The 26,012-nt window shown below is 32.1% G+C and overlaps 1 protein-coding gene across 1 annotated transcript; it reads left to right on the forward strand.

The window, feature by feature from the left end:
* Positions 1-25,456, forward strand: LOC127711059 (sodium- and chloride-dependent glycine transporter 1-like). Its single transcript, XM_052217018.1, has 13 exons — positions 1-264; positions 4,693-4,824; positions 9,171-9,468; positions 14,533-14,665; positions 15,085-15,219; positions 16,827-16,930; positions 17,702-17,826; positions 18,644-18,756; positions 19,761-19,889; positions 22,227-22,326; positions 23,288-23,388; positions 24,407-24,577; positions 25,244-25,456. The coding sequence occupies exons 1-13, from the start codon at positions 105-107 to the stop codon at positions 25,379-25,381; spliced, it is 1,839 nt and encodes a 612-aa protein (XP_052072978.1). The 5' UTR covers positions 1-104; the 3' UTR covers positions 25,382-25,456.
* Positions 25,457-26,012: the final 556 nt, after the last annotated feature.

Raw genomic sequence — 26,012 nt, forward strand, 5'->3', positions numbered from 1 at the left:
ATAAAATATAATTCAACCAACCATACACATGACCATTCAATGTCACAAAGTTTCATTTTGTACGAGAATTCTATTCGACGAAAAACTTTATATTTCATTTAAAAATGAGGAGTTTATCGAACAGCAGCAACGACTTTGAAAAAAATCGTCTGGAAAGGGGAGAATGGAGCAAAAAAGTGGAATATGTTTTGTCAATGGTGGGTTATCTTGTTGAATTAGGAAATCTGTGGCGTTTTCCGTACATTTGCATGAGAAACGGAGGAGGTAAGTAAACTATGATAAAAACATCTTGGTGATAAAATTGTATGCTTGTATCAAATCTAGGAAGTTATTTTTTAGTCTATTTACAGCTGAAAAAAATACCCTGCCCCCCCCCCCCCCCCCCCCCCCACCCATTTCCAAAAAAAAAAATAATTCCAATTAATATTTATATATATTAATATATAGATACATATTGTCCTTTCATTCGACATTTAAGATATTCTGACAACATTAAGGCAGATCTGAACCTACTGGCTGGCTTTCATCATCATTGATCACAACACAGTTTTGTCTTGGAACAAAAGAATGACTCGAGAAAGATTTGGCAGTTGCTATTTTTCCGGCTAGCCGGACAAATAGTACCAGGACTATTTGTCCGGCCAGTTCAATGCGCATGTCTGTGAGTGTGAAACATTACCTTCTGCAGCACCAGGGTGTGGCAAATTATATATATGGACATCTATAAAGCAATGTTTTGCAATCTTAAATTGTTAGGCCCCAATTTTGTTACTGGTAATTGAAATGGTTGCTTTCTTCAAATAAAGTCCAATGTAGTCAATGTATATTAGAAAAAAAATCACAAAACGCATTTGACTAACAGGTCGAACAACTGATGTTCTTAAACCCTGCTGACTGCCATTGGCGATTGCCAAATAAATTGATCACCAGATCTAACGAAGTGGATCTTAATATTAATTTAATACCAAACAGAAAACAATAAACTTGTGGAAAAGATGGTATACCACAAACATGAGGTGCAAAAATTTGTACACCATATCCGGATTTCGACAATTAATGTCTCTTCAGTGATGTTAGGGATCGAAACGGTATTTGGAAGGCCATATAATTTACCTCAATTAAGGATAGACTCTTGAATTTTAAGGGTCGAAATAGGATGAACGGATCATATAAACTCGAAGGAAAATATAATACAAGCCCAAACGAAATGGCAGTCAGCAGGGTTTAAGAACATCAGTTGTTCGACCTGTTAGTCAAATGCGTTTTGTTAAAATACTTTTTCACTTTTTTTGGTCTTTTGGAAATTGTTGTTTGTGCTGTATTTAGACCCCTCTACCAAGAAATTTGTTTTACATGCACACGTATAAAATTGCGGTTTTTATCCAACGCAATCATAGGTTTGAACGTTGTTTTCAATTTAGACTTTTATATATTTTTTCGTTTAGGCTTGTATTATATTTTTCTTCGGGTTTATATGATCCGTTCATCCTATTTCGACTCTTTGAAATTCAAGAGTCTATCCTTAATTGAGGTAAATTATATGGCCTTCCAAATACCGTTTCGATCCCTAACATCACTGAAGAGACATTAATTGTCGAAATCCGGATATGGTGTACAAATTTTTGCACCTCATGTTTGTGGTATACCATCTTTTCCACAAGTTTATTGTTTTCTGTTTGGTATTAAATTAATATTAAGATCCACTTCGTTAGATCTGGTTATCAATTTATTTGGCAATCGCCAATGGCAGTCAGCAGGGTTTAAGAACATCAGTTGTTCGACCTGTTAGTCAAATGCGTTTTGTTAAAAGACTTTTTCACTTTTTTTGGTCTTTTGGAAATTGTTGTTTGTGCTGTATTTAGACCCCTCTACCAAGAAATTTGTTTTACATGCACACGTATAAAATTGCGGTTTTTATCCAACGCAATCATAGGTTTGAACGTTGTTTTCAATTTAGACTTTTATATATTTTTTCGTTTAGGCTTGTATTATATTTTTCTTCGGGTTTATATGATCCGTTCATCCTATTTCGACTCTTTGAAATTCAAGAGTCTATCCTTAATTGAGGTAAATTATATGGCCTTCCAAATACCGTTTCGATCCCTAACATCACTGAAGAGACATTAATTGTCGAAATCCGGATATGGTGTACAAATTTTTGCACCTCATGTTTGTGGTATACCATCTTTTCCACAAGTTTATTGTTTTCTGTTTGGTATTAAATTAATATTAAGATCCACTTCGTTAGATCTGGTTATCAATTTATTTGGCAATCGCCAATGGCAGTCAGCAGGGTTTAAGAACATCAGTTGTTCGACCTGTTAGTCAAATGCGTTTTGTTAAAAGACTTTTTCACTTTTTTTGGTCTTTTGGAAATTGTTGTTTGTGCTGTATTTAGACCCCTCTACCAAGAAATTTGTTTTACATGCACACGTATAAAATTGCGGTTTTTATCCAACGCAATCATAGGTTTGAACGTTGTTTTCAATTTAGACTTTTATATATTTTTTCGTTTAGGCTTGTATTATATTTTTCTTCGGGTTTATATGATCCGTTCATCCTATTTCGACTCTTTAAAATTCAAGAGTCTATCCTTAATTGAGGTAAATTATATGGCCTTCCAAATACCGTTTCGATCCCTAACATCACTGAAGAGACATTAATTGTCGAAATCTGGATATGGTGTACAAATTTTTGCACCTCATGTTTGTGGTATACCATCTTTTCCACAAGTTTATTGTTTTCTGTTTGGTATTAAATTAATATTAAGATCCACTTCGTTAGATCTGGTGATCAATTTATTTGGCAATCGCCAATGGCAGTCAGCAGGGTTTAAGAACATCAGTTGTTCGACCTGTTAGTCAAATGCGTTTTGTTAAAAGACTTTTTCACTTTTTTTGGTCTTTTGGAAATTGTTGTTTGTGCTGTATTTAGACCCCTCTACCAAGAAATTTCTTTTACATGCACACGTATAAAAATTGCGGTTTTTATCCAACGCAATCATAGGTTTGAACGTTGTTTTCAATTTAGACTTTTATATATTTTTTCGTTTGGGCTTGTGTTATATTTTCCTTCGGGTTTATATGATCCGTTCATCCTATTTCGACTCTTTAAAATTCAAGAGTCTATCCTTAATTGAGGTAAATTATATGGCCTTCCAAATACCGTTTCGATCCCTAACATCACTGAAGAGACATTAATTGTCGAAATCCGGATATGGTGTACAAATTTTTGCACCTCATGTTTGTGGTATACCATCTTTTCCACAAGTTTATTGTTTTCTGTTTGGAATTAAAGTAATATTAAGATCCACTTCGTTAGATCTGGTGATCAATTTATTTGGCAATGGCAGTCAGCAGGGTTTAAGAACATCAGTTGTTCGACCTGTTAGTCAAATGCGTTTTGTTAAAAGACTTTTTCACTTTTTTTGGTCTTTTGGAAATTGTTGTTTGTGCTGTATTTAGACCCCTCTACCAAGAAATTTCTTTTACATGCACACGTATAAAAATTGCGGTTTTTATCCAACGCAATCATAGATTTGAACGTTGTTTTCAATTTAGACTTTTAGAAAAAAAAATCATTTATATTCAATGTTATATCTATATCTATTGCTTCACATTGCAAAAAGAGGGAGGAAATTACTTGTAAACCAAACTTGGGTCGTGATTGGCTCATGCATTTTAGATTAAGTTAACGTTTTTCTTGTTGAAAAAGGTACAAAATTATCATGTCTGAGACTGTCAAACAGATCGAGTTATAGATCCCCTTAACATAAAGTTGTCTATATTTTGAGTTAGGGGTGATGAGAGGGTTGGGGTAACACGTGGCGTTCCTACAGTTTCCAAATCCCTCTTTTCTTTTTACCCAGATCCCACCTTTATTGTCCACTATATTTCATATCCCCACTTTTTATAATCCTATATCCCACATCCCCCACTTTTTTTAAGTTATACTATCGTATTCCCTTGTCAAATTCTGAAAACTGGAAAATTATCACAAATATTAATATCCCCGTTTTCAGCCATGATTTCAAAATTGAAAATCAGTGATCGGATTACACGCGACCCCTGGTGCTGCTGAAGATAATATTACACTCACTTTCGTACGCACATAAAATGACATGCGCATTGCAATGGCCGGACAAATAGCCCTAGCACTATTCGTCCGGCTAGCCGGACAAATAGCCACTCTGGAAAGATTTTGTATAAGAAAGCTAATAATGTTTGCACAAACTGGGATCAATGAAAAGAGGTAGTTTAAATCCTGCAGTGCTATAAACTAGTCAGAAGTTGTATCGTGTTGCTTCTTTTGTGATGAATAAAAAGCCCCCGTCTATTGTAAACACTAAATTTGTATAAATTTTATAATTATAGAATTAAATAAGTTTATTTTTCTACAAACGATGTTCGGTTTGCAATTTGTATGATGTTCAAGATTTTTAAGGTGGATCACTAAATATTTCGTCAGATAGAATTTTTTTTATACTTTGCCAAATTGTAGATATCGAAAAAAAATTGAAAAAGAGGGAATGTATGGATATACGTTTTTGAAATGGGAAAAGAACGAAATCTAGATCAAGTTGAAAAATAACCCAACATAAATACGACATCTCAGAATCTTACTCAAAACTAACTTGTTTATTACAATAAATAGTGTTTTTTTACTAAAGAACATCATTTTTTTTTGTTTTAGGAGCATTTTTAATTCCGTTTCTGTTTTTCTTGATTCTTTGTGGACTACCATTATTGTTCCTGGAGACCACAATTGGACAGTTCAGTGGCAAAGGGTTTCTTCATGTTTGGGAAGTATGTCCTCTATTCAAAGGTAAATCTATCAATGGATACAGGTAAGCACATTTATTTCCTCTTTACTTAGCAGACGTAAGAGCAATGCCACACTTTAACGAATAATAGAGAAAAATCTGACAAAAAGACAATATCTCCAATAAATCTTTCGTCATTAATTATGTGTATCGGCGGAAACAAGCTTACAAATAATTCATGGCGGCTTGAATTTATATCGATGTTTACCACGGATTGGCCCTTTTTGCCAAGATTTTACCACGAGCGATATTAACCGAATAGGCAATTTATCACAACCAGGCGCTGTTTATTATGTGTTTTTTTTTTAAATAATTTACCATTTTTTTATTTGTCCTCTTTTAATAAACTATATCAAACAGTTTTCTGGGACCTTAAAATAACATTTGTTTCTTTTTGATATTATGGTTGGCTCGGGTCTATCTATCAGAAATATAGGGTTCAAACTTATTCATAATCGTTTTTACCAATTTGTATTCCAATAATCTAAAACATGCCTACGTGTTTATCATGTGTTTAAAAAAGCGTGATCCGAATTTGATCTTGGATTAAGCTACGTACATGGATATCTCAAGATGATAGCAGTCTCTATACATGTAGTTGTAGATATTATCAAAATTGCGTTAAATTGGGATGACCCATTACAAAATGTAACACTAACTCATAGTCGTTCGGGTTTAAAAGTACACAGTTTTTTACAAAACTACAAAAGGTCGATTGCTCCTCGACATTTCAATGACAATAAGTATGTAAACAACCATTTTTGTTTCATACTTCGAATGACTAAACAACTTTTCTTTGTAAAATGTCATTCCATTTAAATGATTCAAATGGTTCTTAAAGTTAATTTGTGTTATAATAACCTGAAATTTTGCAAAAAATGAAATATTTTCAAAAAAATGATTTTTCAGATCGTGAAAGATCGGATACCGCTTTTTGAAGATCGTGAAAAGGATCGTGAAAGATCTGATGCTACGAAAACGTTCAAATATTTATTTAATTTTAGGATAATTTATAATTCTAATTGGTATAGCAAATTCAGAATTTTCCAGACTCATTCCGGTTATTTTTTGTTGGTGAATAGGTCTATAATCGTTCAATGCCATTGGATCTGATTATCTTAATATGTATAATACCACACCGACTAGGTACCTTGTAGCAATAACACTTTATTTGTCCGTTTTTCTTAAGTTTTGATTTCTTATACAAATTAAAGATTTAGAAAAGAACTTCATCGGCTAAATTACAGTTTAAGCTGGGCATTAGGCACAGTCGAGGTACGTTGATTGGTAATTTTCCCACTAAGTTGAATACAACGACATATAGCTATTGTGAACAGGCTGATCAAACAATCAAGTAAAAATAACGTTATCATGGTACCTTCTAAGTTAATGTCAGCGCAGCCACGAAATAAGCAATAAATGAGCTAATATTGTCATACTATATACGCACGAACGACACTCCTTATATCTGAAAGTAACTAGCTATAAAACCAGGTTCAATCCACCATTTTCTACATAAGAAAATGCCTGTACCAAGTCAGGAATATGACAGTTGTTATCCATTCGTTTGATGTGTTTGAGCTTTTGATTTTGCCATTTGATTAGGGACTTTCCGTTTTGAATTTTCCTTGGAGTTCAGTATTTTTGTGACTTTACTTTTTAACAACGCTTCCCCCCCTGCCCCCCCCCCTGGTCCCCCCCCCCCCCCCCCCCCCCCGTACACATGCATATATTTCCGCGGCGGATCCATTAAGCATTATGGATACATATATACTTTTACGTTACGACAATTTACGCTTCTGAAGGTACTTTATGTAGTAAATCTACCTTTTTAGACACGTTTTTAGTTATTTTAATAACTTTTAAGAAAAAGCGTTGAAATAAAAAAAAGTCAGAAAAAAATGAAAGCATTAATGTTATAAAAATAATGACACGCTTCCACTAGTTGCAAGAATACTAGTCAACAAAAGTAACGATACACTAGATTGCACTCCAATTTATCATAAAATAAAATAAATAGGAAAAAACTGTTAAATTATCCAATGAAAAACATGCTTTTGCAAAGCAAATGCATATGATTGAAAGAATCTGACCAAATTGGAAAGTGAGAAAATACCGTATTATTGAACACAGGGGTCAAATTTTTTTTGCGGAAAATGATGACAACAATCGGCACTTAATTTCGAAGATGAGAATTAAGTATTCAAATATCTGCAAAGGCATTCAAAATTTTAAGCAGACCATGTTTAAGTTTAAAGTTATAAGCTCTATTATCGATATTTGAATTTTTGGGTGAAAATACGATTTTTGAAATAACAAAAATTGCAAAAAAATAAAGAAATCGCGTTTTGCCTTAAATCAATGGTTTTGATAAAAAAGATAACACTCTGTAAATATTAGACGAATTGGGCAATTATTCACCTTGGTACAGTGTATCCAATTTCATTATATATGGAAAATACATTACCTTGTATCGGTTTTTTTTTTACTGGTATATATCAATTGGTAAACGAAATATTGTTTTCTGATTATTAAGTCTGGTCCGGCGCGGGACATTTGAGTGGTTCAAAAATAAAATTTCGATCTTCACAAATTGAAACAAGCTTGGATCAACTATGATGGTGCAGTTCCTCGGACTATTCATGCAACAGAATGGACACAAGAGGAATATAGTTTTCAATTTTAAATTCACTAATTAAAAAAGCTAACTGAATTTGGTCAAAAACTAAATGTTCCATCAATAAAGGTTCGTTCTCTCTATCGTTTACCTAGAAACGTATACTATATTTTTTATAATACGTCTAGTTTACCTGAATATTTTTTTCTGATTTTGTCGTTAATTCGGAAGAACTTTCAAAACAAATATGTACATCTTTCCATGGCTATGGTACATTTTTAAAGATTACTGGTAAACTGTTATAGGTAAAAAGCGCAAATGTCTTGTCAATTTTGTACAGGTATATCAAAGTTTAAAGCGCAAATGTCCATAGTGTTTGAAGCGCATAAGTCCTTTAGTGTTACAGGTAAAAAAGCGCAAACGTCCTGCGCCCGTCTGGTCACACCTTTACTTTCACGATCAAGATAATGCGTTGCCCGATCTTTTACGACCAATTTTGATGAAAAATCAACAAAATTCAAATATATATTATTATATATTGGAATGTGACCATTATAGGTACAAACCGTGTTTTTTTAATGAATTCCATAGACTTGTGTTGCGCCTTTTGTGTTTTCTCAAAAAGTACTGCATATTTTCTTAATCTTAATGCACAGTATTATTGAGAAAATTGAATCATTTTGACAGACATAATTTTTTTCTGGATTTATTCCGCGTTTTGAAGATACAGCAGGTTTTTCACAGATTTTGAAGTGAAAATACAATTAATCACATTCACGATCCGATACCAAATCTTTCACGATCCGATTGCAATGCTTGACCACCGTTAGGTATTCTTTCACGATCATTTTTCTTGATATACCGAACGACAGCCTTGATCTGTATCTATTAACTAAGTGTGGTAGTGTTCAATATTAAAGTCGGTTGTAACCTCACTATTCCTGTGTAAATCGTATATGCAAATTTTTATAAATTATTTTTATTAAAGTTAAATACCATTTTCTGTCAGTTTGTTCAATATATAGATATATGCGAGGAAATTTGATTTACCCGAAGAAACACAATTTTTATTTTGAATTATATGACTACAAAAGAATCATTTAGGCAGTTCAGATAATAAATATGCCAAAACAATGTTTAATTTCCTACGCACTTGACAAACCCAAAGCAAGGGGCAACGCTCCTGTTATTTAATCGTCATGCACAAAATGCTTAAGAGTGTTATCTTAATAAATATGCATTACTTTACTGAATTGATATGAATACTATCATTTATAATTAAAAATTATTATTAACCTAAATCTAGGTTAATTGGATACAGAAAATTTCGCCATGTAACAATCATGTTTAAGCAAAGTTGAAAACGACATAACTGAAAAAAAAAATTTAACATTTAAGAAAGTGAAGCATCGCTCTGTATATAGGATTTGCACATCTCTAATTATTCCGTAGACACAACAACGGATAAATCATGTCCTCTTTTTCCCTTAATTAACCGGTCAAAATAAAAATACAATAATTTTGATTGTTCTATTGTTTAAAATTGGTTTAGCCTTGATGAGATGCATAGCTTGTTCTGTTAATTTGCGCTTTTGGGTTGGTGTGTCTTTGAAGATGCACCCCGTCATTGTTTTTTCCTATAAAATCGTCATTTGTATACAAAAATATCTATGTATGTAACAAACTTAAATAGTTTTATCTCTGAACTGGAATAACATTTTTATTTTGCAGGAATAGGTGTTGGTATGATGATTCCTATATTTGTATTTAGTATCTATTACAACATGATCATTGCATGGACTTTGTATTACATCGGGAACTCTTTTCTGAATCCGTTACCATGGACAACTTGTGACAACTACTGGAATAGTCCTAATTGTGTAGTGGATCACGGGTTCTTGACGAATATTAATAACATAACGGGGCACAGTATGAACATTAGTTCACAGGTTTATGAAGATACCACAAACATGGAGTTGATAGCGAATAACAGTTCCGAATGGATTACTGCACAGGAAGACTTTTGGCAGTAAGTTCTCAAGCCCTAATAGATCTTTCCTTCGGGTTCATATAATTTAAGAACTCTTTAAGTTATGGAGGTACAAAACATGAATGTCAAAATGAGCCCTTCTTTTGGTGTTAATTTTAAATTTATTCTTTCTTACGGAAAAAAACCCAACATGAGTTCTACATACGCCGATAGTCATTTTTCTGTTATTGAAAATAAAACACTGTTTTTGAATCTTTGTCGTTTGGTCTCTGGTGGATAATTGTATCTTTGGCAATCATACCACATCTTCTTATTTTAATACTCATTCTCTGTAACCACTTAAACTTTTTCGGCACACATAGTCACCGATCTTTCTGAAAATTGGCTGATATGTATATCCTATTAGCCTAGTCAGAAAAATAATGCCAACCGATATATACATTGGTTGGTTACCATGGTAACAGCGGAGAAAGTTGGGAATTTTGAGAAAAATACAATATTTGGTGTAGTGTTGTGAAATTATGCGGCTACATCTATTAAAAAGAAACACAAAAACAATTAATTTCAGCCTTGTTTTTATCAAAAATCAAAAAAAGTTATGGGGAATCTACTTAGAAACATCTGAAATTAATTTCTAAAAAATGGTCATTGTGTAATATTCCTAACAATACGAATTATCTCCCTTTGACGGGTTACACTTATGACTGGACCAAAACGAAAATGCTAATAACTTTTTTATTTCTTAAAATTTTTGTCAAATTTGAATTGCTATAAATTTAGTCCATTTAATACATAAATATAAGAAAAAATATAGAAAACTTTCAAATCTTCATAAAACGTGACCTGACCAACGCTGACAATGACAGGACCAGATGAAAATGCTCATTACTTTTTTATTTCTTAAAGGATTTATATTAAATTTGAAATATAAGAAAATTTGATCATTTAATATATAACTATATGAAAAAATATAGAAAAAAATATTAAAAAATTCCGAAAAATTCCGAAAACGTTACCCTTCTAACGTTGACAATGACCTGACCAACAACAGCAATGACCTAACCGATGAAAATTTCTGTGTTATTTTATATCATTAAAAAAAGGGGGGAAATATATGTTTTGGGGTAAAAAAAAACTTGACCTGACCAACGTTGACTGTGTCCTGATCGTTGTACTACCTAGTACCTATCCATATCTTATAGGATTTGCTTAAAATTTATATAAAGAAAACCCATTAAGATTAAATGGTAAAGTCTTTATCAAATGATAAAAAAAAACTGGGAAAAACAGTTTAGGGTACTATGACGGGCACCAGGTTATTTAAACTTTTTATGGTATTGAGTAGTATATTGTATTTTACTGTGTTGTAAATTATGTTGTTTATTACCGGTTATAATTTGACACGTTTGATCACAAATCTAAAGTAACACACAAAAGGTGTGAAGTAGGCCAAAAATACATGTAAGTTGATAAATCCAATATAATTGTTTTTTAATATTTTCATAACAGTAAATAATTATTTCCACGTACAACTTAAGGCATGCCCGAGCCTTGTGTAGGATATCTTGGTAGTTTTAAATATTTTCATAAAAAAATAAATATTTCGCGGACTACTTTAGGTATGCCCGAGCCCCTGCATGCACGATATCTTGGTAGTTTAAAATATTTTAATAAAATATAAGTAAACATATTCAACGACTTAACTTGAGGTATGCCAAATGTTCTCGAAAGTCAATACATTTATCGTTTGCTAATATGTTTGAAAAGCATTTTATATTTTCTTATTTGATAAAATTAATGGTTCAATCTAAGTGTTTCTATAAATTTGATGCAAAGCCTATTACATATAAATAGGTATAAAGTCATTTTTCCTGGTCATGATAACGGTCAGAATAAAGGACAGAAAGTCACAGACAAAAAGTCAAGGACAAAAAATCACAGTGTATTATATGTTATAAACATTGAGTCCTGTTTCAAAGTAAAACCTATTTTTTTTTGTTAAAAGAAAAACAATATACTAGTTTTGAGAAACATCTTTCTGTAATGGGCTTTCAGCATGTTCAGTGAAAATAAAATTATATGTACATGTATATAATTCTTTTAAATTAACCTTTTCACGGTAAAGAGTTATCATAATTTATGGTCAATATTTTTTAATTTGCTGCTAAAAATCCATAAACTAAATATAATTGTTATTTTTTCAAATTTCAATAATCCAATGCCTAATACTAATGTTAAGATAGTGCTACTAAAGGCGGATCCAGGGGCCCTGAGCGCCTGTCCCCTCCTTATTTATTGGAAATATTTGGTTGATTACATATTAAATCACTGAAGCATAAATGTAGCGGGCCATCACTTTAGGCAGTCAGTAGGACCCGTTATATGAAAATTGTCCAGATGGTATATTTCCCCCCACTGCTCGTTTTAAGACCCACAGCCACCATCTGATAGATTTCCGCGGTTCCTCGTAGGAAAACGAATCTTTTTGGAAAATCTCGAAAATTCCTCCTCGGCCAGAAAGGCAAACAAGAAATGTGTCGGATGGATAGCAGGGACCATCGGGTCAACGGCCAACAGTACCCGCCCTTGTTGGTTACGCCTTTTGTTTGCTAACGAACCCTTGTGTTAATTCTTTTAGGGGCACCCAAGTTGACCTATTGAAATTTCTGTCCTTGTCCAATTGATCCCGATTTCCAGTGATATTTCAAATTGTCCGCCTTCATCCCAGCCTACCCATATTGCCGGATCTTTTTGAAATTGTCTATTTTTTTCAACTTCACCTCAAAAAAGATCTTCATGTAGATACTCATCATCCAATAATACAATAATATTCAAAACGTATAGCTATACATGCTTTGCCATTTCAACATCGAGTTTAATAATGAATAAGAAAAATAAACAGCTCATTATATAGGTATGTTTCCTTTATAGAAAGAAAGGTTAGATGGTCAATTATCATTTACTTAGAGAACCAACGTCTGACTCTTTTTGTTCTATTTTTTATTGTGTTGAAGTGTATCAAATTATTACCTTTAATTAATTTTGGGTCAGTAGACTAGCACTGGACCAACAATGTTCCTATTAAATTTATTGATTTTGTTCTCTTCTGAAATATGCATGAGATATTTGACACTGGACACAAAGCAAACCCTAACTAATCGATCATTTCATTTTTACAAAATACTACCCCCCCCCCCCCGCAACGATATTGATTATTTTTATTTGTGATAAGTATTTATTTCTGTGCCTCACACAAACAATTTTAAGCTTGGCCTTTCTTGAACTGTCAACTGAACAATGTTCTGATTGTATCTTCTTAATATTATGTATAAATAGTTAGGAGCTAGTAGCTAAAATTCCAAACTGTCAACACCAAGTGGCACTTTGATCTTTAATCTTCACAACAGCATTTGAATACTAGTTGATGGACTGACTTGTAAAAGCCATCATTCTTTGACACTGCATTAAATTGAAAACTTACAGAAGAGAGTTTTTGTATGAGAGATTTAGTCTATTTTCAAGCGTTTTCCAAGTTTATGCATATACATGTAATTTGTTGTTTCTATGGCAACACTATCACTTATAATGCCTGGAATATTATTAATATTTCTCAAATACAAAGAAAACCTGCTTATGTAAGCAAAACTGTATACATTCATTGTTATATGTATCGAAGTTCATTAAAACGCATTTGTAAAAATTAGTACTTATCCGTATTTTTGCAAATGAACTGCTTGTTTCTATGGCAACACATTCAATGGCAAATATTGTACAATTGAATATGTAATTTTTTACATGATTTTATTTGTTTTTTTCTAGATTGAGTAATTGTTATTCTTGTATATTTTTCATGATCATGAAAACAGACTGAAATTTCTTTATAATCAGCACTTTTATCCAGAATAGAGAAATTGTGTTTGTTTCCTTCAAGTGGTAACACCATTATCGAAATACTATACTAGCAAAATCATTTATATATACACATGTGTGTATACAGTGAAACTTAATAAGTGTTTTAGTTTTCCTACTTTTGTGCACATTCAAGAAACTAACTGAAACTTTTTTCAAAATTGTTTTAAACTTGTGTATCAAAATGAAATTGTTTCCATAGCAACACAGTTAAAACTATAATACCGTTATATATGAATATGTTTAAAATTTTGATGATTACAATAATTTCTACATATTGTATATTTATTTATTTTTTTCTGACTGCAGAATTAGGTTTTAAAACATTTTTTTTCAAAATTTTCAAAAAAAAAAAATTTCTGAAAAAATGAAAACTAAGCATTTTGTATCCATGGTAACAAAATATTGAGACATACTTCCCCATTACTTTTTCGCATCATTGATAAGATAAGACTATGATATTTATGAATTCATGGTTGACTTTAACTCAGGTGTCCGCAAACAATTATGGTGAGCCTTCAAAAATGATCTCAAAAGGGTATTTTTTACCTAGTGCAAACCACATAAAAAGGGGGGTATATGTGATAATGATTGAAATGGAATATGAAAATATCAGTTATTAAATAACATTAATAAAATGCATATATTTAATAAAATCATAAAACAATATTCATTATCTTAATTATTTATTATGAAAAATTATGTTGAAAATAGCCTTTTTCAGCTTAAAATCATAGATATTCAGAAGAGGTAAAACTGGTCATCGGTTGCCATATGGCAACCGATATGTTTAGCAACCAAAAGTTTGCCATTTTTTGTTTGTTTCATCAAGACTAGTAAGTGTGTGAAGTTTGAAGAAAATTCATGACCATGCGTGCCACACTCCCTATATAAGAGTTTAAATTGTTACACAGAACCAGTATTAATATACAATAAGTCGAATGTTTGTCAAGCTACGTTCACAAGGTAACGTTCCGCAATAAAATATGTATCTCTACTACGACACATTATTCTGATCAAGATTCGAATGGTCTTTGGTTTTGCACTCAAATGTCGAATGCAAATATACATGTAGCAAAGAAGCAGAACTCCAATTTTAGATAAAGCATTCCTACAATATGCTTTATACTGATAAGTCTAAAAAAAAATTATGCATTTCTTACATTTGTAAGTAACCGATTGTCTTCGTTACAGAAACAATGTACTGCAAATGTCCACAGGTTTAGAAGACTTAGGTAATTTGAACTGGCGTTTATTGTTGTGCTTGCTTGGTGCATGGGTTATTGTAGGACTATGCATAATGAAAGGGATCAAATCAATAGGAAAGGTTAGTAAACATTACTTTCTATCGTATGTCCATTGATTTAGTATATTATACTCGAAATTCTGACCTTTACTGCATGTGTACATTCAATTTGTTACTTCTGCATGCATATATATAGTAATGGTTTTGTTTTAACACTATACATGTGAATGACTAAATTTTTACTCATTAGTATATTGATAAGAGTGCCGGTGAACGTTTTTAAAATGTGAAAAGCCGTGTTCATTTCGTAAAAATGCAAATAAATCAATAAAGGTTTGAAACAATTTCAATAAGTTATATACTAAAAGCACTACGTTAAATTGGGCGTAATTTGCATATAGTCGACCATTTAAGGCAATTTTGAAAATATCTTTTAATAATGAGTTATAAAGAGAAAAAGTGTATGTCTAAATTACATGTATATATATGTTTTTTAAAAGGTTGTGTACGTAACAGCATTATTACCGTATATTTTACTAACGGTGATATTCATCAGAGGATTGACACTTGATGGTTCTCTTTACGGAGTTATGACATATCTAAATCCAGATTTTAGTAAACTTTTAGAAATCAGTGTAAGTACGAAAAAAATAATGTAGGAACAACATGTTCTCTTTGAGAGATCGGGAGTATGGTTATTTTCTAAAATAACAAAAATATTATGATTCCCAACTTTGAAGAACAAACTGTTTTGATCGGGGGGAAAACTATCTGATTGATATTTTTTTTGTCATAAATTTAATGTGCAGCTCTTAAAATAATTTGTTCGCTTCGTGCGACTAAAACATTATTCGATTGTGACATCAACAAATGAGACTTTTCACTGAATTTATACATGCATAAACATGGCGGGTGTCACGTGAGTGGCAGGAGATGACTACCCTTCCGGAGCACATGAGTTAACCCAAGGCTTTTGTTTGGGTTCGTGTTTCTCAATCTTTACTTTTTATGTAGTGTTTTGTGGACTTGTTCGTGATTTCATCGTACCAAGACATCGTTTTTTTTTTATTAATTCTCTCCATATGCTAGTAAATAGTATGTTGGCGCTATTTTTTTTATCTAGATAACAGATGTTTTAAATCTTTTCCTAATGCAACATGAAAAATTGATCGTTATTAATGTTGAGTCGTGCGTTCGTATGCTATTAAACACCTACACATGTAAGCTAACATGATTAAAGTCAATGATGCTAATTTAAACGTCAAATTTTATTTGATAACATGGTTATTATTTTATAATGTATTTATGAAGGATTATAATAGTTGTTCATGGTTATGCTGAAATAGTTTGTCGTGCTTAACATTTTTAAGTGGGTTTACAGACATCTGTGTACTAAAATGATATATGTTCTTAAAAATGTACTTTAAAATGTTCAAATTTAATGAACAAAATCATTTCGTTTGTAATATATGCATACTTCAACTTCAATTTCTTTAGATAATTAAAAATATATCTGCATAAACTTAAGAATTAAAGAGAGACAGAGAGTTTGCTTAATAAATGTGTTTTCGTCTTTTCCTATGAGTATTAGAAATTTACAAATAGACGAACAATCAATTGACTATTCCAGATTTTGATTAAGGCTGGTATTCAAGTGTTTTTTTTTCCTATCAGTATTTTAGATTTAGATTGAAGCTGGCTTAAAAGTGTTTTATTCACTATTTTTTTACGCCCGTTTACGTGACGTATTATGGTATACCGTTGTCCGTCCGTCCGTCCATCCGTCAGTCAGTCCGTCCGTCGTCAACATGTCGGACAATAACTCACAAGCCCTTTAACCAATTTGCATGAAACTTTGGTGAATTGTTTATATCTATTGATGTAAGCTCCCTTTCGATTGTTATAAATTTCAGATTTTACGTTTCCTAGTTGTGGGGTTTTATTCATTAAAAAAGCGGATTTTCCAGTTTTCGGACAATAACTCAAAAATGCTTTGAGCAGTTTTCATGAAACTTTGGTAACTTGTTTATATCTATTAAAATAACCTTTTGGGTTGAAGCTGGCTTATAGGTGTTTTTTTTTTCTCTCACTATTTCAGATTTGGATTGAAGCTGGCTTACAAGTGTTTTTTCTCTCACTATTTCAGATTTGGATTGAAGCTGGCTTACAAGTGTTTTCTCTCTCACTATTTTAGATTTGGATTGAAGCTGGCTTACAAGTGTTTTTTCTCTCACTATTTTAGATTTGGATTGAAGCTGGCTTACAAGTGTTTTTTTCATTAGGAACTGGGACTGGTCTTCTTATTTCTCTCGCTAGTTTCAACAAATTTGACAACAACTGTTTAAGGTAAATAAAATAAACCAACTCCATTTGAAACAATAATAATATTTTGAACTAAAATTTTAAAACTTTTAAATTCTACTTTAGTTTTTGCCAAGTTGTTGTAATATATTATTAAGAGGTTTGAGAGATTGGGAATTGTCATGTTTCGAATATTCAATTTATTTATGTTGTACTTTTATAATTCGCTATGTGTTTTTGTCCATTGGTGTTATGATTGGTGTTCGATGGCGAAAAATCAATGCTTATTGCTTACTTAATTTGACGACTGAAAATTTGTAAGATTTTATAACATTTTAATGTCGCAATAATATTTTCTCGATGGTTTCACTTCATTCAACTGAACTCTAAAATATAAAAATATATTCGGAATAGTACCCACACCATATACACAGTACACAGCTAGTAGTATTAAAAGGATGCAAATAAAAAGGGAAAATTATAAAAAAAAAAATAAGCAGATGTGGTATGATTGCCAATGAGACAACTCTCCACCAGAGACCAAATGCCATATAAGTTAACAACTATAGGTCACCATACGGTCTTCAACATTGAGCGAAACCCATTCCGCATGCATTCCGCATAGGCAGCTATAAAAGGCCCTGGGATATATAAAATTGAAATATAATTATTTTCATGATGTTTGAAGTAGTTTCCTTCAAATTAAACGATATATGTTAATGTGCATTGCATTCCATAGATATAATATTTTTTTTTATATAATAAACATTTTTACAATTAAACATTAAGTTGTGTTTTCCCCTTATTCTATTGAAGGGATTCAGTCCTGTTGTCGTTTACAAGTGAAGGAACAAGTATATATTGTGGACTGGTCATATTTACTGTCCTAGGATTCATGGCTACAAAGTTTGGACTGCCTATTGACAAAATAGTTAAATCAGGTGTGTTGACATATATGTGTTTCTAATTCTAAGCCGATTTATACTTTCCCCGACCGGTTGATCATTTCTTATACGCAACGTGTGGTTCGTCTGCAGTGTTATCGACCTATAGAACAAAAATCCTCCCTAATCGTTGCTAGACAGTAAGTAATGAATTTGCAGTGAGATGTTGGCTTTTGCTCTGTGTTGAAGACCTCAAGGTATTTTTTTCTACAAAGAACAGCAATACACGCGCTGTTTCTTTGCATTTGAGTTTAATCGAGTAGTCTTAATGATCTTGAGTGATGAATTGCTACAACATTTGCATCCTTTATATCAAATATGAACAAAATACTTCTAGTATGATATGCATAGTGATCATTTCTTTCCGAATCTCTATTTATCAGAAAATAATATCACGCCAATTTTAGTAACAATTGTTCAATGTATATGTAATAAACGCCTTTATATCAGTTTTAATTGTATAGATAGTTACTGTAACAGTATATTCAAAGAGATTGAGTTGTAATACTAACTACAGCGTTGTTTGATATCCACTAAAACATGCCTGATAAATACACTGTACTGACACTGCAATTGCAACTATAGGTCACTATCAAAATATTCATAGGGAATCTTTAAAATTGATAATAGAGTGTTTCATCACACAATAATCAGGGAGAACTGTATTAGAAAATAAAATATAGAAAATATATAATAAAAATCTGCGTATATATTTATATATATGAGGCAATGCACTTTTCTTACTCATGTGACCGGAAAAAAAGTTTAATTGCTAACAGTGTATCAATAAGAAGAATATGTTATGTCTATTTAGGACCAGGCATAGGTTTTATGGCGTATCCGGAAGCCTTAGCACATCTACCAGGTCAGAATGTTTGGTCATGTCTCTTCTTCATAATGCTTTTATCTGTTGGCTTAGATAGTCAGGTAAGGAATAGATATATCAAACGAAAAAAAACTATTTAAAAAGTGAGTCATATCATTTTACATGATCTTGTGTGTATGCCAATTTCTTTCTTTTGGTTGATCGGCTGCAAACAAAATTAATCGTTTTTGTGCTACTAAGAATCATTCAAAGATTTATTTTTAAATGTTGCAAACATTAAACATGTACATATATATATGATATGATTTCTCTGTGCATATTACGCAATAATGGAATAATGTTCACCTGATACGCTAAAGAAAAAATGTTAAGAAAGCAAGAAATAGAAAACGTTTTACAGTATTAAAACTAAAAGCAGCTAAACAGAACATCCAAAACTATCATAGGTTTACTTTGAACAAGGAGTTGCAACTTTTAAGGTGTTACAATAACACAGTTCTAGTCTAATTTCGAAGCACTGGCTACTGTAGGAGACTGAAATCCATCATTAGCGGTACCATACTAATAGAATTAATGACAGTATTTTATACGCAAAATACGTGTTTCTTGAATACATGTACCATCCATTGGTTATGTCCGAGACCAAAAGTTTAGAAAGCCAAACATATAAAATGGTAGAGAGTAAAAAGCCAAAACACGCCATAACAGTGCAAACATATTTGTTTAGGGGCCAGCTGAAGGACGCCTCCGGGTGCGGGAGTTTCTCGCTGCATTGAAGACCCATTGGTGGCCTTCGGCTGTTATCTGCTCTATGGTCGGGTTGTTGTCTCTTTGACACATTCCCCATTTCCATTCTCAATTTTATAACTTATCGGTATAAGGTCAGCTTAACCAGAGGTAGTTAAAGCTTCATATTGAGGGGAAAAATAAGGAGTTTTTGGCCATCTTATTAAGTAATTTACGAAAGTATGTAATGACGTTTCAATTGTTCATCGATCTGTCTCCCCATTGTAATAAAGCTGTTGAGTATAAACCATAATGAAACTAGACCAAGAAAGAAGAGAGAACGATCATATATACATGTCATATTTATTTATACTTTTAGTTTGCCATTTGCGAATCTGCTGTTGGTGTATTTACGGATAGCTTTCCTAGACTACGTAGACGGAGAAGCCTTATAACATTCCTGTTTTGTTTGCTGTGTTTTGTACTTGGAATTATATTCTGCTTCCAGGTGTGTAGCGATCTTATATGAAATTATAGTTTTTAGTTAATTTATATAGAAACATTATGTAAGACAAATTCAAATAAACGATATCGACAGCAAACAACCAAAAAAAGCAAAACATTTTTTTTATCTTTATTCCGTACATGTACTGATAATACATTCTCATTTACAAGATTGAAACCAACACCGTCAGTTTCCAATGTTGTCTTGACGACGCAATAGCCTCGAGATCACGTAAATCGAATACATGTACAAAAGCACAACGAACATGAGAATGAAAGAAAGGTCAAAATAACGCACACTCATGTAAAATGTAAGGAAGAGAAACAGTTCTTTTGTAATCAAATACTTCTGTCTTTTTATTATATATATAAATTAAGTATTATTTAAAAGAATTGTTCGAAATCATACTTCACTTATGTAAACTGAATTGATTATATTTTCAAATGTAATGAAAAACATACCAAATTTTTTTTTATAGAAAGTAACAATTTTGCAAGTGGCTACGAAGAATATTTCGAATGTTTTCAATTTTTTTTTTAATTTCTTATAAAATCTCACGTAGTCATGCTCACAAGGTAACATTCAATACAAAGATACATCGTCTTTCCAGTAAATATTAGCCTTTATACTTTAATTGCAATTTGATTTTCAGAGATGCATCAAATATTTCTTTTTAAATCTTTTGTTGTGCCCCGGCTTGCGGCCGAGCATTGAAGATAGGAACTCCTCTACATGCTGCGAGACCACCTATGCGCTAAATAGCAAAAATATTGTTAGTGTAGACGTCGATACTGTCATTTAAAGTGGCATTAGCTACGAAGTTGACAAACAATCAAAATAAGATTTGTTTTTTGGTTTCAAACATTTATAAAACTAATTGTGTAAATAATATTTCGTTATTAGCAGTCAGTTTCGGTACGATTTTGTCAAAATAAGCTCCAATCCATCGATGAAGTATTATTAGCTTGCAAGTCAATAATTCAACCCATTTGAATCGGCATTTATTCATGCGAACTTTAATTTAACCATTAACTTGAATGGACTACGCATGGACTAAGTATGTTTAGTCATTAAAAAGAAAAGAATGTCAACATTGAAAAGTGAAACAAGGCCGACACCGTGAAGACCCCTTTCGTTGACTGATTCTGCCCAAAAAAAAATCTTTCAGATACAGCTACAACGATAATTAACCTAGTTTTCTAATTTATGACATGAAATCAAACAGACCTAGAAAAATCGTCATTATACGATTGACCGTGCTTGCCTGTGTATTTATATTTATATATATGTTTATATCAGGTCATAATGACCCACGGAATTCTTCGGAGATCATATCGATACATGGTTATTTAGATGGCTTCTATTCTAAAATTCACAGAAAATGTTGATACATTATAACGAGTCCAAGCATTGTAAATTGTTTTTTAGGACTTATTGTAATTTTGATAGACTATTTAGTATGTCATAAATAAAATATGCGATTTTGGGTCGAATCGGTGAGAATAAATTGGACAGTCAATGTCCCTTTAAAACCTTCATTCAATATTGTTTATTGTGTACGCTTTAAATATCTACAAGACTATTTAGTACATTCGCCAAGTCAATCAGTTTAATTTAATAAAATATAACTGTTCATATTTATCATGTTGTGTTTGTAATTACTTTACAGTTGACGCATGAAATCAGAAGATAATTATACATATGGTATTTCATACGTTCTTTATACATTTTACCTATGAAATTTTGTAAAATTTAGGGTTTTTGCTATTATTAGAAAAATATATTAAAGTGACAAAACGACAATAAACCTTCATGATTTCCTAAAAAAAAAGAAAATTAATTAATTGAGATAATACCATTTTTCTGGTTAATCAACAACGAGAAAGAGTTTTAATGCAATGTCATCATAGCAGTGATACCGTAGTAATGTCTGTAGAAGTTTTCTTAAAGCATATTATACGCGTCTTGCATTGCATTGCATTGATGATATTGTGTATAAGCCCATATATCGATCCGGTTTGCACTGAAAAACAGCCAGGAGGGTTCGTTCAGAAACAAATATTTGTCAAAAGCTGACGCTTTCGCATGTTGAAAATGGCCATTCTAAATAAAAAGAAAAAAAGTGATTTTTTAAATAAATATATAAAACGAGTATATGACTTTCGTATATTCGACTTTTCATTGTATATTTAAGGGGTAATGAAATATCATAAGTTAAAAAAAAACAGACAAAAAGGATGATAAGACAATTAGCTAATAACAAGAAATTCCAAAGAAAACTGAAGATTGAGCAACATGAACTCCACACAAGCTGAGGCTCAATTTTTGCCTTCTTTTCAGGGAGGAATATATATTTTCCAACTGATCGATTGGTATATTGCTGCCTTTTCAAGACCAATCATTGGTATTTTGGAATGCTTAATATTTGGATGGATATATGGTGGGTATTGTAATTTACATATTGCAATTTGAAGGTTAATCACATGCTTCGTGCTTCAATAATTTTAATTCATTATGTTTTGTTTTATTACATATACATTCCAAATAGCCACGTATTATGGAATGTAAATAATAACCTATCAAGTTTGGCATATAAACGTTAATACCTTATGACGAACAGTTCGTCGCAAGTTATTTTCTAACCTCAAACTGCTATTTTATATACTAAATCAGCTTGTAAAGTTGAACAATCTTTTGAAAGAATTGTTCAGCATTAATTTTGCAATGCAGTCGTGATCGAAAAGAATGAAAGACCTATTTTCTCTGAATTATACCACAAAAGAACTTTTTACAAAATGTTTCCTAACTTTCCTACAATTCACAGTATGACAGCTTCATTTGTGTACTTTGAGTTTCTTACAACAACTAGCTGTATTTTTTAACATGTTACTCAGTTGTCATTGCTTGACCAGCCAATTTGTTTTTTTCAAAACTTTCTGACGATAAGATCCTTACGTATCATATTGATGGTGGTGCATCATTAAAACGATATACCTACATCAAAATGTCATTTTCTAAAGGAATAAAGAGATTTGGTATGATTGCCATTGAGAAAATTATCCAAAAGAAAGCAAAGGACTTGGATGTAAGCAACTCTATAGGATCGAACGATCTTAAGCAATGAGCAAAACATAACGTATAGTACACTTAAAAGACACCGGCATGACAAAATGTGAAACAATTCTAACGAGAAACCAAAGGCCTCACGTATGCTAAACAATATGGCAGACAGCAACTCAGGAAAACTTCTTAATTATTAGTTCCTGACTTTGAAGTCTGAATGGAGCGGATTAAATTGCTTTACCATATATTTTAAGCTTACTATAAGTGATATTTTGGAAGTAAATTTGCATTAAATATTCCTAATCAAAATAAGTAGAGAAACATTAATTACTCTTCAGGGCTCGAACGTCTATCACAAGACCTCCACCTGATGATAGGTAAACGACTACCTGCCTTTTTTAGAATATGTATAGCAGTTGTTACTCCTGTAATATTATTGGTAAGTACTATGTCTAAAGTATTTTATGTTTTATTTTGATATTGAAGAAAAGTATAAGTATCTTACTTTAGATCAAATTTATTCAATAATGTATGTACAGTTAACATTCCAGTAATCCAAATACACAAATGATTGCATGAATAAATAATGCATAGTAAATACATTGCTTATACACTCATCATAGATACCAGGATTACAATTGTGTGACACGTGTTTCGTCTACAAGAGACTCACCAGTGACGTTCGAATCAAAAAGTTAAAAAGACCAAATAAAGTACGAAGAGCATTGATGGTCAAAATTCCGAAATGTTTTGCCAAATATTCTAAAGTAATCTTTTCCTTGGTAAGAAAATCCATAGGATTTCGAAAAATTCAAAGTTTTGTAAACAGTTTATGTATAATTATGATCATATCAATGATAATTCATGTCAAAATAGAGGTGCTGACTATTGAGCTTGTGATATCCTCTGGGAGGAAACCTCCATCAGCAGTGGCATCTTCCTGTTGGTTTTAAATGAACTCATCATATATACCAGGATTAAACTGGTGTACGGTAGACGCGCGTTTCGTTTACAAAAGATTCACCAAGTACAAAAATGTACGCTCGAATAATAAAAAAAAGACCAAACAAAGTACGATTTTGAAGAGTATTGGGGTCCAAAATGCCGAAAGTTTTGCCAAATACATCTAAGGTAATGTATTCATGGGGGAAAAACACTCAGGATTTAGAAAAATTCAGTAAAGAATTAATTTATAATTATTTCTATATCAATGATAGTTCATGTCAAGACAGAAGTGCTGACTACTGGGCTGGTGATACCCTCTGGGAGGAAGCCTCCATCAGCAGTGGCATCGTCCAAGTGGTTGTAAGCACTGGATTATTTTTTGTAGGAAACTGACTCTAACCCCATCCCCTCTCACATATGACACACGTCGTCAAATGTCAAAGTGCTTACGTTGATATTGAATAACTTGTTGATTCACCAGAATCATATTGTTTCTGTTAATTTCTTTCTAGGTATTAGTTATATCAACATTTGCAGGATATAAGAGACCTGCGTATGGATCTTATGTTTATCCACAATATGCAGCAGTTATTGGAATACTTATATCCGTTTCTCCTATAATACCTATTATAGTTTTCGCAATCATTGCCATTCGGAAGGCAGAGGGAAGATCTCTTTCAGAAGTGAGTATATATCACATCCGGTGTAAATACTTGTCTAATTTGATATTCATGCTAACGTGATGCTGCAATTTAAGAGAAAATGATTTAGATAATTTTTAAAAGGTTCAAATCTTTATACCAGATATGCAGTTCCACGAATACCGTGTCTTCGTATGGCAAGTGATGCATACAAAGGAGACTCTTACCCTGTCGCTCCTTTTAGAGTTCATGCCAATGCCTCTGCTTTTGTTTGTACCTTTATTTGTATCTTCTTAATTAATTTTAACATCGGTAAACTGCTGTTGCTCAATGTCTTAGGTGTTGTTCTTTTCCGATATGTTAAGGAACATTAAACAAACGTAGAAGGCTTAAGCAAGAGAAAAGGGAAACACATTTATTATTTTTTTCTCATACAAAACTTTGCGTTTATTTTCCAGTTAGGTATATGGCGAGGAGTGTTCTCTGTTTCTTCCAAAACCGTATTAAGCTTATTGAAAGTCTTTTATCATATCGTATAACATGGGCAACAACTAAACTACACATATTATAGATTTTATTACATAATGGAATCTCGCCGTCATATTTGTAAGGACCAAATAATTACGCTAGCTTGTACCTGACGATACTAAAGGCCTTGTAGATATTTGTATGTAATAATTTTATGCTATAATTATGTTATTATTTCAGAAATTGCGTTCTTCCCTGAAGCCCACCGTGTTTTGGAGCCCTGTGCGTACAGATGAACAAAACAATTCGAAAGATTCACTGGGTGTAGGCTTGAGTGTTCCTGAAAAAATTAAACTCAATTTATTGGGCACAAAATAGAAGAGCCATGAAACAATTAAAACTGAAGAGCTTTGAAACAAACACTTTGCTAGATTAATAAAGTTTTCACAGTAATCACCTGCATTGATCATTTACCAGTATCTTATAGCGAACAATGAAAAGAGCTGAAAACTATTTGAAAATTTTTGTTATTCTATAATGGATGTTTTAAGTGATATCGCTGATCATGAGTCGATACTTTTATATGAAAATATATCGATCTTGGTCCCAAACGTCAGCACTGAAATGGTGTATGATAAACAAATTCATAGAAGTTCATGGCGGAACACAAACCAATATAAAACAAGTCAAACAGAATGCTAAGTTTGATACATAATCAGATCAGATCAAATCAAATGCTTTATTTGAAAGGTTTCACAAACTTTTTGAAAATATATGTCTGTCAGTTAACTTTTTTTGTTAATTTGTGAAAGTTTTCGATCACGTTTTTTTAATTGAGTATTGATTACATTTGCCATTTTTAAAATCCAAAATAATAACAATCTTCGACTTTAAGTTCTAAAGGTCGCGGGTTCGATTCTAACCCGGAGCGCTCAAAATATCAGTAAATCAGAAGGGTAATCTTCACTTTCCCGCACATATCTCTGGTACGAAGACCGGAGTTTAAACT

This window comes from Mytilus californianus, unplaced genomic scaffold (genome assembly GCF_021869535.1).
Source record: "Mytilus californianus isolate M0D057914Y unplaced genomic scaffold, xbMytCali1.0.p SCAF_8, whole genome shotgun sequence".
In the NCBI taxonomy this organism is placed as follows: domain Eukaryota; kingdom Metazoa; phylum Mollusca; class Bivalvia; order Mytilida; family Mytilidae; genus Mytilus; species Mytilus californianus.

Excerpts from the sequence above, each read along its gene's own strand:
- LOC127711059 (XM_052217018.1), top strand. The coding sequence starts at position 105 with ATGAGGAGTTTATCGAACAGCAGCAACGACTTTGAAAAAAATCGTCTG. Across the intron at positions 265-4,692 it reads TTGCATGAGAAACGGAGGAG|GAGCATTTTTAATTCCGTTT; the intron begins GTAAGTAAACTA and ends TTTTTGTTTTAG. Across the intron at positions 17,827-18,643 it reads TGACAAAATAGTTAAATCAG|GACCAGGCATAGGTTTTATG; the intron begins GTGTGTTGACAT and ends ATGTCTATTTAG.